Source organism: Coturnix japonica, chromosome Z, assembly GCF_054131305.1.
Source record: "Coturnix japonica strain WE chromosome Z, WE-NBRP24, whole genome shotgun sequence".
In the NCBI taxonomy this organism is placed as follows: domain Eukaryota; kingdom Metazoa; phylum Chordata; class Aves; order Galliformes; family Phasianidae; genus Coturnix; species Coturnix japonica.
Window position 1 is genome coordinate 53974566 of NC_140702.1, and position 18820 is coordinate 53993385.

Below are 18820 nucleotides of genomic sequence, written 5' to 3' on the forward strand. Positions count from 1 at the left end.
TAGAATTGATTTACCAGAATAAAGTAAATTAAGACTTTATTAGATCAGTAAAATGCTAAATGAATTAAGTACAGAACCTCTCTTGGTGGGTAAATTATGCTTTGTTTAGCAGAAGCAGAAAGTGAAGGAGCTCTGAATATCCTACTGAATTCACCAGTTCCCTAAAACACCACACTGTGTCTATGCTCAGACAAAGTATTATTTCTCTGATGTACTTCCAGGATGATTTTTTCTGCACTGCTATCATGTGCAGGCTTTGTCTGCTATTTCACTGTTCTTAAAATAGTCAATTATACACCTTGGGGAAAATAATACTAAAAGGTCTTTTCCTAAGGCTGGGTATAACTTATTTGTAAAAATGTGATTATTGTACTCAGAACCTTAAATGCAAGACAGATGTATTGCTTATGTCATTGTTAACTTTCCTTTTCAATTAAGGAGTCACAGCACAACAGCACACTTGAAGAAGACTCTGAAGGAGATAATGATTCTGAGGAATTTTATTACGGAGGACAGGTAATTGAGGATATTTTTGCAAAAGTTTCAAGGAATTGATATTGCAGTGGTTCATTCCCTTATAAATCTGTGATAACTGATTTTGTATGTATATTCAGTATAAAGTAGAATGTGACTTGTATGTATACATAGTATTTTAAATTATAGACTGTTATGTGGTATATTTATGTCAAACTTAAAATGAGCTCATTTACATCTGTAAAACTGAACAGAAAATCCAACTGTTCTTGAGGGTGTTTGAAAATGGAAGCCAGTTGCTGATTTCCAGGAAATAGATATTTACACATTACAGCTTATCCCGTTATTTATACAAATGGGAAGTCAGGATAGATCCAAATCTGTTTCCTGCTGGAGAGCTGCCATTTTGTAAAGTCAAGAGCACTGCAATTTAATGGTAAAGATGGTTATTACAAAACAATTTTGATCTAGGCAACACTCTATCATTTTTTCTTAGCTCTACTGTTAAACTCACCTCGCAAAATGCTACATATTTTTAGATAAATGTACTGTTCTGCCTTTCCTCCTTGTTCCTTTAGTAGAATTAGTTATTATTACATCCTCTGATGTATTGGGAAATAAAATCTCTTTATATCTTTACCTTCTGCATTGTCAACAGAATGCTCAATGCTGCTAGACTCTGTATTCAGATTTTTCTTACCTTTTTAGTCTAAGGATTACCGTAGAGGAATAATTCCTCACTTTCGTTATTAGAGCTGTTTGTTTCAATGAACATCTTAAGGAATTAAAGCCGGTATTTGTGAAAGTCATCATTGCCTCCGCCTGAAGGCTGAAGCCATCCATGCCCTCAGAGCAGAGAGCAGAGGCTGCAGGTGTGCGTCAGCAGCGCCGGCTGGTTGGCTTAGAGAGGAGTGTGCAGCATACTGATGAGCAAGGCACCACTAAGCCTGTTCTCGAGGCAAAACACAAGCTAAGGCACTGAACATTTGCTATAAAGAAAGCTCACCCTTAAAAATCTGTGAAAAGTGATTCTGAAACCGGTAATGAAAGAACGTATTTTTAGTGACAGAAAACAACTATCAGGGGGTGTGGACTTGTGTTCACTTTAGAAATGACTGCAGGAGTTGCCTCACTTCAGTTGCCTATTCCTGCACCCTGCAGAGCACTGGAGAAGACTGTATATGCACACTACTGTGCAGAGGCTGATTTCAGTCTGCCTGCAAGAAAGTCTTCTGATTTTGCCCTGTAGTGATGAGTTATGTGTACTGGCTTCATTTTTCAACTCTGCAGAAAGAGCATTAACCTCAAGGTGAAGTGAAAGCCAGAAAACAGCTAGAAGTGCTCTCTTCTTGAACCAGCGCAACTACATCTGGTAAAGGATGACTGCTTGTGCCCAAACGGGTGAATAAATGTTAGCTCTACCTATGAGATATGTACTCAGAGAGCAGTAAATCATTTTGTAAGATGTTAAAAGAGATGTGCAATACTAACTACTGGTCAGTGTTCAGTTGCCTTATATTGGAGGTTGGAACTACATTACACTGAATTGTTAATGTTTTTTGAGGTAGTTTATTTAATTGAAGAAACTGCAACAGACCAAAAAAAGCAGTAAAATTACAATTAAATTGGCAATTAAAAAAGATAGTAGGTGATTGTGAATGTTTGCAGTATAGAAAACTCCAAAAGCAATATAAGGAAAACGAAGTGAAAGCAATTACAAGAAACCAAAGACATCATCAAAAATATATTTAATGTGACCTAAAAGAGGAAATTTCTTGGCCAAAAAAGTGACATCTTAAGGAAATCTGTAGACTGTAGAAATGATTGATGACTTACAAAACAGATAGGAAACCTGTACTAAACTAAGTTCCTGGAAAGTTAAAAAACAGTCCTGTTCCAAATAAAGTGGGTTTTGAGAGTTACTAAATGATATCACATGCACTTTGATTCGGTAATATGAAGAAAGACTAAGTAATTGACTATGTATTTGGGGAATAAGTGAGGTAAGCTGCCGTATTTGAGAGAAGTGATTGCTGCGGCCATAGAGAGTGGGGACAAAAATGTTGACTTCAGCAATTGGAGGGAATAGAAGCCAATGTAAATTGTGTGCAACACGGCTGGAAAAGGTGGAAGTCCAGGTTTATTCTAACATTTCTAAATGGTTTCAGCTAGAAAGACAAGGAGCAACTGGTGATGAAACAAGGTGCTTAGAAAATGTGAAATGGCATTTGATGGGCAGTGAAAACAAGATGTGACCTTTTGGTCATAAATTAAATGCTTGTATCTGCTTCCTAGGCACCTGCATGTAATCCTCCCTAAGGATTTAATGGATAAAGACTTTAAAGTAGCTAAGTGATTCAATATCCTAAGTCTTATTGATTTTCAATGGGATTTAGATCTGTAAATCACTTAATCTCCTTTAAAAATGCAACCTTTTGTCATTATATGGGGCAAAATAATCTGAATCAGGTCTCAGATTAAAAGTGAGACTTTCTAAACACAGACCCTTCTGACACCACAAAGTTATCAGATTTTTTAACCTTTTTTTTTTTCTTCACTTTCTCTGTAACTCTTTGTTAATTCTCACTTTGAGTCTCTACCTTCTAAATTTGCAATAGAGAATAGGAGTTTGAAACAGTAGTACTACTGACTTAGGCGCTTTATTTCACTTCTGTGTTTAGCTACAGAGCATACTTGCAAATTTAGATACACTAAACTCTGGCAGTCTCCTCTGCATACATCAGCGTGTCTGTAGCACTGATTCAGGGATGAAAAATAACCATGCTGTGGTCTAACAGTTTTCCAGAACACTTCTTTGTTTTCTTTTGGAGTTCATTACTTCTTACTATCAGAAAATAGATGGCAGAAAGCATTATGCTGAGCAGTTCACTGTTCTGCATAGTGTTCCATTTGGATTTCATTATTACTGGTAGATTACAGCAGTTAAAAATGTATGTTTTAAGAGCAGTAAAGTGGTAGGTAAGCCACAGTCACAATTTTTGAAATTATTGCTGTGCCCCCTTTGGAAGCAGGACAACTATTACCGATACATCTGGAAAGAATTAGTTTTTTGGGGGAAAAAAGGGTTTTGTTCCCTTGCATGTGTGTGGGGAAGAAATTGCTCTGACATGCCTGCCCAAACAGGATAATTGGCTTATACCTTTCTGGTTGGGAATATCATTGATATCTGTAAGTAATTGCATATGCTGTGCTGATGAATTCTCTGCCTTACTGTTGAAGACTACCAGGCCTAATCAAATTATTCAGTTGATCAGTCGATTGTTATTTTAATTCAGTTGAAATTTATTTAATTAGATACGTAATGACAAGTGCAGCTCCAGATATCAGAACTGCAGTGCAACAGCACTGGGATCTGGGAGAACTGAAGAAACAGTTCTGCATTTAGATAGGACTCTGCAGCAGCAGGAATTCTCAGCAGGAGTTCATGTATAAGGATATATTTACGTGTCTAATGAGCTAAATTGCATGACAGCACTTTGCTCTTTGCATTTGGCAGAGGTACAGACCAAACCCTTCTCTCATGTTTGAATCTGTCCAAATCTCTAGAGTTCATTAACTTATGTGAAGTTATTGTCATTCTAATTGGTATAAAGAGGTAGCATTAGATTCACAGAAGCAGGCATATTGATTATCAAGAAAATAGAAATAGACATTTAGTGGATTTTTATAAGCTTAATAAGGCGTTTTGGTCCTTATGAAAGATCAAAGGATATTATTTTATTTTTATTTCACATAATCCATCTAGACAAGCTCACAAGTTTTGCTTTATAGCGTAAACACTAACATAAACATATCTGCTTTTCATGTGAAGTTTGAAAGAAATGGTTGTGATATCTAAATATACGTTTCTGTAGTTCCTGTTTGGTAAAAGTTCTTTAAATTTGAATGTATTCTTAATTATTTTTCTTTTTCAATCTGATCTAACTGCACCAATGGTCTCAAATGCAGACTGAAAATCTAATTGATGCTGAGACACTTAACGTAAAGAATAGTCTAGTGCTTCTGTTGTTGAGGCCAGGCCATTTTGCCTGTAAAATACGTGACAACAAATAGAGTAAAGCTTGTCGTTTCCTATTCTGGAATGATGTAACTGGGGAGATCTGATTCTTCTCCTGTTCTACAGTTTTGAAATTTTAAGAGATCCAGAACAGCCCTCAGGACAAGACAGGACAGTGGAATCGATTATTTCCATCTTCTCTTCCAAAAATAGGAGTGGAACCCTCTGCCATTTTGATACAGAGGTTCCTGCCCCTTCCGTGCTTCAGCTCATCAAGGAAGTCCTTTCTGAGCATGTTGTTAAAAAATCTCTATGAATAGTATTTTGCATAAATATATTTTGCAGGGGGAACTTTAAAGAGCCTTGATCAGATGCCAGTAATGAAATGAATAAGAACTCCTAGATTATTACTTTCTCCCTATAGGTTAGCTATGATGGAGAACTTCATAAACACCCACAGCTGGAAGCTGATTTGATAGCAGTGAGAGAGATCTATGGACCTAATGCAGTATCTCTCAGGTATGTTATTTATTGTTTTTATTGTGGAACCTTTAAAAATTTGGAAAATGAGTTCTATGTACACTTTCTCATACAGCTAAAACTATGAATTTTGTGTACTGTGGAAAAAGAAAGGAGCTCTCATAGATAACAGTAATTCTGGATTTGGCTTCATTTCATGGCTGACTACTCTTACAACTGCCTATGTTGAGAGCAGGCCCAGCAAGCCTGTTCTAAAACGTCTTTTGCAGTTCAGTAGGTAGTTGATAAGGCTATTGTAATTTGTTGAAAAATGCTATTCAGCATTACTCTAAGCCCTTGTTAAACTCTTTCTCTGTCATATTGTCTGCTGCCCTGGAGGTGAACAAGACAAATGATAAGACATTTAGTAAATATATAGGAGTTGGTTTTTGTCTAGTCTGGAAAGAAAGACAGAAGCTGTTTATAAACAGGAGTGATCAAATGTTCTCTGTTGCTGTCATGAGAAAATAAGAGACTAGGTTGTTGGCAGCAAACAAAAAATTAGGTAGATTTTAGGAAAGACTTCTACTGTAGGAAAATTGGAAACTGAAGAATTCTACTTAGGCAAATAGTGGAACCTTTTTCAGAGCTAGTTAGATAGTTTGCAGCGAGAAATTATGTAAAAATCCTGCAAGGCATATACAGGGGTGCATGGTTCTGCGCTAGAGTGTATCTGTATGATGTATTTAATTCACTTCAAATCTTTTATAACTTCATTTTCCATCTATGTAATATTAATAATTTCATTAAAATAACAGGCAAGATGTAACACCTGTCAGAGAAATTACATATAAAATATCAAAACTGACATACAAACAAAGTAATGAAATATAGAGAAGATAATAAACTTAGGCACACATATATTGCAGGTAATGATTACCATTAACTTCTAAACAATAATCTCTGTTATTTTAGTCCAAGAAATAATGTCTACAGCTATGGTGTAATGTGCCTTCTGAAATTAAGTGGAAATTCATTACATTTCAAGGATCTAGGGAACTGGAATCCTTACGGTTGTGTATGGGCTTACGAAATGAATGACATAAATGCCTAGTTGCCAGACTTGTTAACTATGAAATTGTGAATACCTTGGTAGTGTGCTCCCTAAGGCTTCTAAAATTGGAACATGGAATTTAACCTCTCAAAAACTTTAATGTGTCTAATTTGTTAAATCAGTGTTTCATTATGACCTCCTTAGGCTCACTGTAGTAGAAATTGGCATCTATGGCTTTTGGCATGTAGAAAACTTTCATGCTTCTTGCATTCAGTTGCAGTGGAAAATACTTATGAATTCTTGGAAATGATAAACACAGCATTAAGCAGTCATTTTCATCCCTCTCCAACAGTTCCACTTCTCTGATTGCAACAAGCTTATCTAACAGTGAGGCCCACAAAAATGTATTTCTTAGAGAGCTGACCTTGTTTGTGTAGTCTCCTACTGTCAGATAGTGAACTTTACATATTAAAAAGCAAGATTCTTGCACCTGTGAGCTTACTGATGCTTGAAAAACTGAGAGTTAATGCACTTTTATACTGGGGCTGCTCCAAAAGCAATGCCTCCTATTTTGTTATGTAGGCCCATGATGACAGAAGTGGATAATGCTATGACAGTAGTGGTTGAACTTTCCTGACAGAATTCTGTTACATTTAATTGTTGTGTGACAGCTGAAACATCAATGAGCATAACTTAAATCTGCATCTTGGGAACTTCAGCAATACCACACATCGCAGATAAAATAATGTTAACTATTGTCTTGAATGCTTTATGGGGCAATTGCTACCTTTTGAGAAGCAAATACTTGAATGTATAAGGCAATCCCACTGGTATATGCCACCTTTTAGGCTGTGTTATATTTATCTCCATTTGTTTATCTCAAGGCTCTGCTTGGGTCTTGTTTTGTAATATGTTAGACAAAAATTTGTGACAGCAGTGGTATAAGAGTTTTGGAGAATTATTTAAAAAAATAAATTAAGAAGTTGCACCCTATTTAAGCAAGATCTGAAAGAAAGTTATCAGTGCAGCAGACAGTCACCCACTGGATTTATTGATCCAATCTGTGTAAAAGTGTATTTACACACATTCTGATTTTACAGCCAACATTATGCTTTATCGTTATCCTTTATAAAATCTTCCCTGTTATAAGTTCTCCTTAGGCTGAGGAGTATCTTAAAGAGCACTAATGCAATGTAATTCCTTCCTTTCAGGGAATATGGAGCCATTGATGATGTAGATATTGATCTGCATATTGATGTTAGCTTTCTTGATGTAAGTAATCTAATCACAGAACTGCATAATGAACTTCAGTACATTTCATTCTGCTACACTTCAGACTCTGAGACAAGTACTGAGACCTTCCTTTTTCAGAGGCTTGATCTTCACAAGTGGTCTTGTTCTTGATTACTACCCAGCTGAAACATTTCCTATTCCTTTTACAATCACATTTTAAAATGTCTTTTATACTTCTGTTTACTGTACATATGTTTCCTTTAAGACCTTATTTGTGAATGGCAAATATTTTAAGTGGTGTGAAATATTTACTTTTTTGCTTTCTTAGATATCAGTTAGGTGAAATCAATTCATATAATCCTGGAGGAGGGATGATCTTGGCCATGGTATATTCTGGTTTAGTAATAGGGATCAGTAAGTTAGTTTAAAGACCAACATATTAACTTAGCAAAAAGAATCAATGAGTACTGGTCTTTCCATTTTAACTTTGCTCATTGTGTAAATAGCCTTGTTTTTCTCAACAATCCTTCTTCATGGAAGCACTGGAGTCATAATAGACTACATTTATGTTTGCATCCACCAGGTGAAAGAACTTTTTCCTTGGATTTCATGTATATTGTTCTGGATTATAATGCACTAAGATAGAAAATTGCTCATTATGGCCTAATGGGCAATAGAAGTTTGCCAAATTGGAGAAAAAGGTCAGCCAAAAGTCACAATGATGAAGCTGATGATGGAAAAATGGGGGTAAAGAAACTGGTCAAAGACCACCAGCAGCCATTACCATGCGTGCATAGAGGGATATTAGCACATATAATGAGTTATTGGAAAAGGAAGAATATGTGTGCATGAGTACTGCATGTGTCTGTCTGAACTGTTTAAATGTAGAATTTGAACTTTGAGAGTGCAAGCTTGATTTCTCAAGTTGCCTTTTATATATCGTAAGGTATAAAGAAATGCTGCTTTCTAATTCATTAATTCCACAGACATACAGACCTCATCTGTGCACTAGCTGCCTGTCCTCTAGCTAAAGAATCAAAATAGTGCTTCCGGGGCATCATTAGTTTCTGCACAAATGTATTATATTCTCAGGTCAGAACAGCACATAAGTTTTTATTGGGCTATTGTAAAATTTAAAAGAACTGGATTATAGTTTGAATTATTTTAGTCACCCATAAGGGGGAGCAAATGTTTTCTTTGCCCTATGTTATGGTTTGAGTGTTCTCTCCATCTTTAGCTATTTCTTTACTTCTCAGCTCTTATGCAGTATCTCTTTACAGTTGGAAACATGTCTGCAAACACCGCGAATATAGTTCCTTGTAGAAACTCATGCTCTGTTGAAATAGGCATATTCCAACTTCAGAAACAGTTCAACACCACTTTTAAGAGCATTTGCAAGCAGTAGTTTGTTCTGTTTCACGTCTACATATCCCATGGTTGGGTAAATGGATAGATGGTGTTTATACCAGCCCTTAAGATAAACTGACAAAATGTAGCTGTTCTTCGTGATGTTTAATGGTGTCTCTTCTCTTTTTATTTTGAATTAGGAAGAGATTGCTGTTGCTTGGGATGTAATTCGCACAGAACCCATAGTGGTGCGATTGCACTGTTCACTTACACAGTACTTAAGTGGTCCAGGTTAGTCATCTGTGTATTTTCTATATCCCTTGCATGATTTCTTGTTCTAAGCTATGACCTGGGTACTAGATATACCCATTTTTACTGCCAGATCTTTGACTGTGCATGTATTTAAATCTAATGCTGAGAGCAATCCTGCTGGTATAAAATAATGCTTATATATATATTTGTAACCTAAGATCCTCTGCAGTGAAATAGGAATCTCATTTAAACTTTTATAAGGTAAGTTTTCACAAGTGGTTTTCTTGATAAGTTTTGAAATGCTACTGTTTCTACTAGGAAGCTGAGGGTTCCGGAATAATTTCCTAACATAACATTTCCTAAATTAGGAAATGAGGGATCATCTTTACAGAAGCAGATATCAATGACTGGGTATACATACACAGATCTGGAGAGCATGTCAATATGCCCTTTTTCATGCAAGAAAATGAGGAATCAGACCATGATATTTATCCTGCCAGCTTCTGATTTTTATATGAATGTGTAAAGTTGAATTAAAATTTGGAATGTCACATTTGTTTCCTGTTCTGGTTGCTGAGTTAATATTCCTCATGAGAGTGAAAGTGGCCAAACTCATGCAGAACCAACTGAGATTGAAGATCTGAATCATTCATGTGCAACAGTCAACTTCAGATATATTTTTACAGTGGAAAGTCAGAACCAAATGTATAACTTGTGTTGTAACTTGTCTGGATTTGGAGGCTTCCAGTGCAAGCTGTCGGTTCAGGCTTGTATCTGTGGGAGAATTCTGCCTCTGGAAAATGAATAGATTTTTCTAGTCATAACATGTTTAGCTAAATCTGTCCCAATAAGCTATTTTTGTAGTTTATGTAGTCTGCTGATGCTAACTATAAGCCATGTTCATTCAAATGATCATTTTGTTACATCACTCTTTTTTTTTTTGCCTGACTTTGGTCCTTTTGTTTGTATTTTATTGCTTCAATCTTTTCTGTAAGTGAGCAAGTTTTAAAATATGTATTTGCCATAGCAAGTAGCAGTGTTAGTATTCACAATATTTCTATCAAAATGTAATTTAAAAAGTGCAGCAGATAAAAAGAGAGTGAAGCGTGAAGAGCCTCATGCAGTAAGAAATGATGTAGTGAAATAAGAAGTTGTCTTTTGCACTGCTGACAAGGGTAAAACAGGAAGTTTACTTCTGAATCCTGCAACTCACTGACTATGATACTGCCTTAGTACTGAGAAAAGCAAGATCGGGGCCAGAGCCAAATGTTTGATGCTCTAAATGCTGTTTCAGTCAGGCCAGTTTATTCACCAGAAAAGGACTCTGAGACCCACTATTTTTTGTGGTAACAAGATCCTTTTCCAGCATACTCCTTTTTGCTCCTTTAAATGTTGTTTAGAGACTGTCAATTTCCACTGTGCTACATAATTTGCTCTTATAATGCTTTCTTTTGATAAAATAAGTATTCTTTGTACAGTACACTCCAAAGGAGAAGGAGAAAATTCTTATCACCTCAAAGCTATTTAATATATTGATTTTACACAGTCTTTCTTCTAGTTAGTGCTTAGCCTTATTAGTGTGCCAGTTTCTCCCAGGTGCCTTAGAAACCTGTCTTATATTAGGATGAATCAGCCTTTGGAGGTACTGGGCTGCCTCCTCTGACTCTAGAGCTTAGACAAGAGTTGTAGATTTTAAGATTACTGGAAATAAGAATGATTTTCATTGAAAATAGTTCACCTCCTACTATGTGTCTTAAATTTGACAGTCTAAAGTCACTGATACCCCTAATCAAGTAATTTATCCTTTTTGAAGAAATCATTGATTTATCTTTAGGAGATGAGGTTATGTTTGAATGAGAATCTTAAGTTAAAAGTATCTGCAGTGCTCTAGACCAAGTCAAATTGGGTGGCAAGCTTAGATACATAATATACATATATAATATATATACAATATATATATATATTATTATGCATTTATTAACGAGAAATTAAAGAGTAAATTTTGACCTTCTGAATAAGAGTGATCAGAATAATACAGATTTTAAATTACTGATTTTCTAATGAAATTTGAAACAACCTCAGAGTTTGTGTTTTCATTTCATTTTTATTTTACTGTGGTCGTTATCTCCTTGTGTAATATGAAGTCTGTTTGTGCTTGTAATATGTGTTAGTTGTTACTCTGTTTCAAGGACCTGAGTCTCTTTCAAGAGGTGCTCAAATTCACCTGCCACTTCTATCTAGTAAATATCATTTAATAATGTTAGTGATACCGGGAGCTAATTTCCAGTCTCCATCTCTTATAATTTCAACTTTCTGACAGATGAGTATGAACATATTAATGGTAGGATGAAAAATTCAGGGTAATCCTTGGCAATTGAAATGCATGCACTAGGCACTTAGTTAATTAGTATTATGGGTCTTGTATTAAAAAGCCCTTATAAAGAAAATTCAGATACTGGTTAATTTTGTTTGTTTTACTTCATTTTCTTCATATTCATATGAACTGTACACATGTAAAAAAAATAATTGACTACATACGGGTTTTCTTCTTATGTGGATTCAAGGTCATCTCAATTTATACATTCATATATGTGTCTGCTGATGATGTACTAAAGAAAGCGTTTCACATATTTTTGTGAAAGGACTTGATTTAATTGTCAATTACAAGGCAATGAAATCATTGTTTTTTTCAATGACAGCATGTTCACTTTGGTCTACATCACATTCAAGTTGACCCACAGCAATAAACAAAAGGTGTCATATAGAGGCACCTTGACTTGCCAACAGTTAAGATCTATATGTAAATTTACTACTAGGGCATTTTAATCTGTGTGTATTAAGAATACATACTTAAAAGAGAATTTAAGAGATTGGATTAGGTAAATTACTAGCCCAGATACATTTAGTCTGATGCTGCTTTCTAGTAGCAAAGATACATTTATGTGATTATCATCAGTGAAGAGATATATTCTAGGGTATCCAATTTTAAAAATGCTAACTTGCCAGTTTGCAAATTATATTGGCTGATACTCTGAAAAGAATCATTCATTTTTTCATGGACTCAGGTGACATGACCACGTCTACCATTCCTTCCGTGACTCTGTAAATGTTCAGATAGAATAGGGTCCTTAAGTATTACTTCATTGTTATAAGTTCTTGCTAATTTCTTTAAGTTCAACGGTGTCTTGTTTTATCACAGTGCCAACTGTGGATGTATTTCAGATCTCTACTAAGGAAAGATTTGGTCTGGGACATCAGCTGAAAAAGTAAGTCTCAAAAAGTGCTTTTAACTATCCTCTTTCGCTTCCTAAGTGAATACTACAAATTTTTTTAGTTCCCAGTAGGATAAAATCTGCGGATTGTCAGATTACTTGGATCAAAGTTTCTTGAACTTGTTTTCTCTTTAAATAAAATTTAGAAAATTTGCCTTTTTAAGCTTAGTTTTGACAGTTGTAGCACAGAACCTGATTTGTGCTCCCCGCCAGGGTTTTCTGTCACTTTATTATCATTTAGAAAGTAAGCTATGTATGTTTGAAAAGACTGTAGCTGAAAGTGTTCAGTGTAATATTTCTGCTTAGGTTGTAAAATCTCTGTAGCAAGAGTCTTTCTGACCATCCTGAGCACCATAAGGGACAATACTTTCATGATGGCCTCTAGGATTTACCACAGTAATTAGATAACACAGGTTTTAAGAGCAGAGAAGAAGAATGCAAGAGGAAAAAAATAGGATTTTCATGTGTTCATTGTACAATTCAATTTCATACAATTTTGCTGAGCCATCTTTTCATATATGCTTGTCTATATGCAATGAAATGACAGGAACATAGGATTTAATGTCTGATCCTTGAAGCAGCAGGAATTTCTTAAAGGAAAAAAAAAATCTTTTTTGCTGTTTGGTGTTTAAAGCAATTCAATGCTTCACTTTCGTATATTTACAAATGAAACAATGTTGTTGAAATCTTTCTGATTCATGACTCTGAAGAAAAAATTTAAAAGCTCCTCAGACATGAAAACTCTCTTAAAACATTTTATTTTGTACACTCTCAGATTTGTGAACAGTTTCCCATTAGACATTTTTGAGTACATATAAGTCACAGATAAGCAGAAACCCAAATACTCAGTGGCCCAATGGCCTGTCATGGCTGTGGGCACCAGGATATTTGTCTTTGAATTACACGCCTGCTCCCATTATGCCTTTAGCACTCACAGACCCTGAATTCTAGATTAGAATCACAGAAGAGCATAGCTCTTGTAAGGGACTGCTGGAGGTCATCTGGTGCAACCTCCCTCTCCAAGCTGTGCTAAATTCAAAGTCGCATTAGTTCACTAAGGGGCTTGCAGCAGTGTGAAAATCTTCTGCCTATTTTTGGGAGCATGTTGTACTTTACTGCTTGTTATTGTGGATACTTTTTCTTTCTAGTCTTTATGGTATTTGTTTTGCTTTGTTTTGTGTTGTGGTTTTTTTGTGGGTTTTTTTTTTTTTTTTTTTGGTTGTTGTTGTTTTTTGTTTTTGGCTTCTCTTGGTGCAACATTTTCTATGCACCTCAGGGAAGTGTCTGGCTCTAGCTTCTCTGTAAGCCCCTCTGGGTAGTGTAATATTCAACATCCTGCCTTCATGTTTGTGCCTTAGGAAAATATGCACTTGAGGCATGTGGTTCCTAGATCTTGATTCTGCTATCACTGGAGGGGCAGATGCCTAGATTTGAACAAAATGAATTAGTTTACCTTTAGATCTCCTTGAGAGGCATATGTATATTAAGTCCTGGAGTGGTTGTTCACGCAAGTTTTATTCTCAATAAGAGTTTGATGTGAATAAGTTGAATTTTTGGGAAAATAAAGGATTTTGAGGAACTAAATTGCCCATTCATCAGTCCACATATGTGACAGAGAAACTCTGCCTATAGTGAGGATGTTGCATTATGTAGGCTGCATTGTTAACAGACGGATACTAATATTAAAGTACATTTGACTTGGCTACAAGAAGAAAGTCTTTTTTTTCTTTCTTAATTTGCAGAATCATGCAGACATTTGTAACACAGCAGTGGAAGAATAGCAAAGAGAAATCTAATTGTACGCACAATAAGAAGGTGTCTGACAAAAAGGTGAAATCCCCTCTGCACATCTTTTCTACATTGCGCAGGTAATAGCAAGAAAAACGAGCTTTTATCATCATAACCGGTTCAAGATCAACAGCATACTTCACAAGGTGAAATGTTGACATTTCTCGACAGAGAAGTGCTCTATTTATATCTAACCTCATGGGTTTCCAGTCCTTGCCTTGCGTGACTTCAAAGTGAACTAGGTGCCACTGCAGCTTCTGTGACTATGTGAAGACAAAGTGTGTCAGCGCTCTGCTTCTGAAACAGCCATGATTCATTTAAAACTGGAAATAATTTTATGTTACTTAATTTAGTTGTATTTGTATTTTTACTAGCTTGGTAGCATTTGACTGTTACTTGAATAGCAAGAATATACATATTTTGTGGCTGGCCAGCTGTTCTTTCTACAGCTGTGTGTACTTTTATAACCTTTTACAACTAGAGTAGTCATTAATCCAAGACTGAATTTAAGACCTGTTGAATACTTACTCCTCTCCAGTATTTGAGTTAAATGAGTGTTCATCACTTTTGAAATGTAGACACAGAATTTCAAAATACAGAAGTATTAAAAATGTAAGAAAATTGTTTATGAATAGCACAATGGAATTCATTATGAGTTCTTCTATTTACTCATACTCTTAAGTATCTGCAAAATGAGATTCTGATTTTATGTCTTCCAGGAATATGACTACTTACTCTAGCATGTTTTCTTGCAAATGGAAAGGTCACAGATCACCTCTTTTAGTGAATTTCTGTTGAGTGATTTTCTTTTGAACGTTTATTCTTTCTTATGAATTTGGCAATATTAAGTTCCATGAATTCAGAAAGAGGTTACTAATTCATGCTTGATGAATGGAGGAATATCAAAGATGACTAAATATAAATCTTTTCAAAGATAGTTTGCCTGCTCAACACATTGTGCAATGCACACTGAAGCTTGAGGTTTGGTTTTGATCAGAAAGAGGAGACAAAAGCTAGTCCAGTCTTTCTCATCTTTCTATGGCAGCCGCTGCTGCAGTTCCAAAGATCACTTTTAACCCAGATGTGGAGAATTTTTCCACTACCTGGAGCTCCTTTCCACTTCCTTTCTGCCCTGGGGTGGCCAACTACAGCACTGAGTCAACGATCTCCATATGCATTTTCCACTGTCACCATTTGATAACACCGTGAGGAAACCTGCAAGCCTGTGGTGAACCCCTTAGAGTTTCAGATGTTTTTTTAGTTTGATTCAAGTTTAAAAAAAAATTTTTAAATGGCTTGCTATAGGAAAATGATTTGGCATCCATGATATTAATTCTTACTTTGCAAGGACAGGCAAATATGAACATTAATGAAATGTAACAGTACGTATGCGTGCTGTTTTGTAAAAGCCTTTTTGTTCTTTAATTCTGTATTCATAATATGGATCCTTCACATTCTTATTTCTAGTATTACAAAGCTAGAATCAGTCTAAAGTGTAACAGAAGACCATCAAGTGGGCTTCCACAAAACATTCAGATTACTGTGAGATAATAAAATAAGGTTAATTCTAGCTCACTTACCATTTGCAAGTTTCATTGCTTATTATATCTATCATGGGATCTGCATGTAGAATTTGTTATGTTGTGTCCTAAAGACAGTAATTTTAATGGAATCATGCCATTATTACTAAATAGAATAGAGATATTTTGATTAAAAAAATGTGTTGTAGTCTTTTATGTTTTTAATTTCGAAAATAATTTCCTAAATTAATGGTTTGCTTAAAAATCTAGGGACTGTACCAAACGCTGTAAGAATATAGCTTTAAATTCTACTTAAATAGCTACCAGAGTGTTTATGTATACAAAGGAGGAAGACATCTGTTTGGTATTGGGAAATTGGTTCTGCAGATATTTGCTCTTTGAGGGGCTCTATTTATCACTGGGATGGAGCTCTATTTATCACTAGTTAAACTCATAAAGATAGGTTGCACTTAAAAATTAGTGTGTATATCTGAACTTACTTGCTTTTCACAATTCTGATTATCCTCCTTCTGTGTTTTTAAGGTCGCCAAGTTATCCTCCACCTGGCTGTGGTAAAAATAAATCAAAACTGAAGTCAGAACAAGATGGCATCTCCAAAACTCACAAGCTACTGAGAAGGACTTGCTCCAGCACAGTTAAGGCAGAGTATATGTGTGCCACAAAATCTCACAGAACCTTTGGCCGCTCATTGTCTAGTGACCCCAGAGCTGAACAGACAATGGCTGTTAAATCGCACAAACTCTTGAACCGTTCTTGCTCTGCAGCCGTCAAGCAGGAGGAGTGCATTACTTTAAAGCCCCATAAGTTATTGAGTAGGTCATGTTCTGGGGATCCTCGATGTGAGCACAACAGCACCTTGAAGTCCCACAAACTTTTAAGCAGGTCTTACTCTAGTAATCTTAGAATGGAAGAATTGGATGGATTGAAGAATCACAAATTACTCAGCAAGACCTACTCCAATGCCCCTAAATCATCCAAAATGGAGCCTTTCAAGGAGTCCAACATAGCAGAGGGCAGGCGGCTCTCTCTTACCTCAGGGCTTATTGGTATCTTAACACCATCTTCATCATCACCTTCACAAGCTGCTGTGCGTAGTAATTTTTAAAATTCTGCTAATTCTCCTCTCATTATTTTCCAAAGATCTTGTTATGCCTAATATGCAAAAGTGTTAATATTCAGGGGATATTTTAGCAGATACTTAAATGAGGAACAATAAGTCAGCTTCTTAAGGTGCATGCACATATTAACGTCATAAAAACAGAATCTGCCTAGGTGAAGACAGAGACTTCACATTTCATACAGATATTGGTCACAGGAAATGTTTGGTCACACACTTGCTTGCTTACCGTATTTCTTACTGCAGGAGGAGGATGCAGTGTGAGCTGCTCTTTAGGAAAATTGTCTTGGTCATACCGGTCCTTTCTAATTTCCCCGTTTGCTTCATGGGGAAAGCAATCCATTGGCTAGCTCAGGTTCCAAGCCTCCTCTCCTGTTCTTTTCATCTGTGATTAACATTGTAATGAAATAAATGCAGTCATGGTTCAGCTCACCTTTTGCACATTCGTGCTTTGCAAAATGTTTAACCTTCAAACACGCTGACAACTGAAAGTCAGGAATTAGAAACACGCTGCCCATCTTTCTTTCCCCAGAGAAATGAATGTCTGAGGAAAGAAAGAGTAACACATATTCTTAATTTAGGAGATAGAGGTGAAACTTTATTATTCTGCCTCCGTCTCTTAAAAGATGTATTTTATACTTCAGAGAAAAAGGAGGTCTGTGCTCTTTCAGAGAACTGGTCTGTTTTCTGTGTTAAATGTGAGGAGAATTACTTAGGAGACAGTCCTCTCCACTGCTTTAGCCCAGTGGCACCTTGATATTCTCAGCCTGCAGAAATGGTGATCCTGTCTGGAAATGCCATACATATATTCAAATATGTGCAGGCTGAACAATGAAATTGCAATGTGTGTTATGTATCTTGTGATAAATCAGTTTAATAAGCTGTGAGCTATACTCATCAAATCTAAAAGCAGTAATGTGCTATCATTAAATCATTTCTCTACATGCTATGTTGTTGATTCCTGCAGCGTGCAAAACAAAATTAATTTAAGGTCATCCAACAGACTTTTTGCCTTTTGCAGTTTAGATACTAATTTTTCTCTGAATCAGCAGAGGCAGTCTGTACTTAGCAGACTTTTCTCTCCTTAAGTTAATAGGAAAAGTCCCATTGATTTTGATGATATGATGAAATGTTGACTAAGTGATTTCATTACTGATGTTATTGGCTGATCTGGAAAAAGTACAAACCTTGCCTGTCAGTCTATAAAAACTACCAATAATTTTATTACTCTAATGCATTTACTTTGAGAAAAAATCATCTCATGCATGGTCAGGTGTCATTTCCCTGTTCTCAGCAAAAGGGCATCAAGAGTCCTTTTCACATCTTACATACAGGCAACAGATAATGAGTAATGTGGTCACCTAACTCAAAGTTAGTGATGAATTAGGACCCTGACTTCTCTTTAGTTCTCACCTAAGATATTTGAAAGTTGTATATGGAGGCAATGGATGAGATTATTTCCACAGAGAAGAAAGTGAAAAGTTTGTCAAATCAGCATTCAGAGAATTAAAACAAATTCTATGCTATTTTAAAACAGCAACAATAAAAACAGCAAACACTAAGAAAAGCCAGTCTGACTTTAACTCAAAACAAGGGCTGATTAGAATAGATGTCAACATAAAGGGAGTGTACCTTACTGACTTACAAAGCTAAAGTACCTTCTAAAGTACACTGTTGTACATTGAAAGAAAAAGGCAGAAGGAATCTGAGTGAGTGGGATCTGAGCACCTGTTAGCATGGTGTTAACTGAGGTGAGATCCTTGTAAATAAAGAAGAGAAAGATTTTCTGCACTTCTGTGAATTACATTAGTCATTCAAGCCTAGGTATATAGTCAGACAGACAATACACAGTAAAAATTTAAAGAAGTTACTAAATGTCAGTTCATTAGAATGAAGTGAAGGTGTGGGTGTTTCCATGTGGGATTAAAGTTTTTGGGATGCTGAGATAGAATACCTCATCAGTTTTAAGAAAAGCTAAAAATTCATCCTACATTCAGTGAACAAGGAAAATGGTTTATTTTTAATGGCTTGTGCAAATTAGACATAGTTTAGATACAAATATTAATAATTTAATTAACATATTTGTATACAAAAAATGCAAATATTTTAGCATTTCCTTATCATTAATTTATCAACATTGAAGTTGCCTAAACTTTTTTTCCTTGCAGCAAAACTATGGTGCAAAATGCATTCCAGTACGAGACCGTGGCTTTCTTGTGCAGGTAGGATGTCATGTCTTACCCATTTTTGAAACACCCTTGAGCA

The 18820-nt window shown here is 35.8% G+C and overlaps 1 protein-coding gene across 2 annotated transcripts in view; it reads left to right on the plus strand.

Moving 5' to 3' along the window:
* The window catches only part of PARP8 (poly(ADP-ribose) polymerase family member 8), a 114592-nt gene that overhangs the window by 61196 nt on the left and 34576 nt on the right, over window positions 1-18820 (plus strand). Inside the window, exons 6-13 of one of the 2 annotated variants that reach the window (XM_015848681.3) lie at window positions 439-516; window positions 4917-5011; window positions 7217-7277; window positions 8786-8876; window positions 12037-12103; window positions 13852-13977; window positions 15961-16525; window positions 18724-18777. In XM_015848681.3, coding sequence (XP_015704167.1) covers window positions 439-516; window positions 4917-5011; window positions 7217-7277; window positions 8786-8876; window positions 12037-12103; window positions 13852-13977; window positions 15961-16525; window positions 18724-18777 — 1137 coding nt within the window. The remainder of the gene's footprint in view (window positions 1-438; window positions 517-4916; window positions 5012-7216; window positions 7278-8785; window positions 8877-12036; window positions 12104-13851; window positions 13978-15960; window positions 16526-18723; window positions 18778-18820) is intronic. The other variant, XM_015848682.3, reaches the window with a different exon arrangement.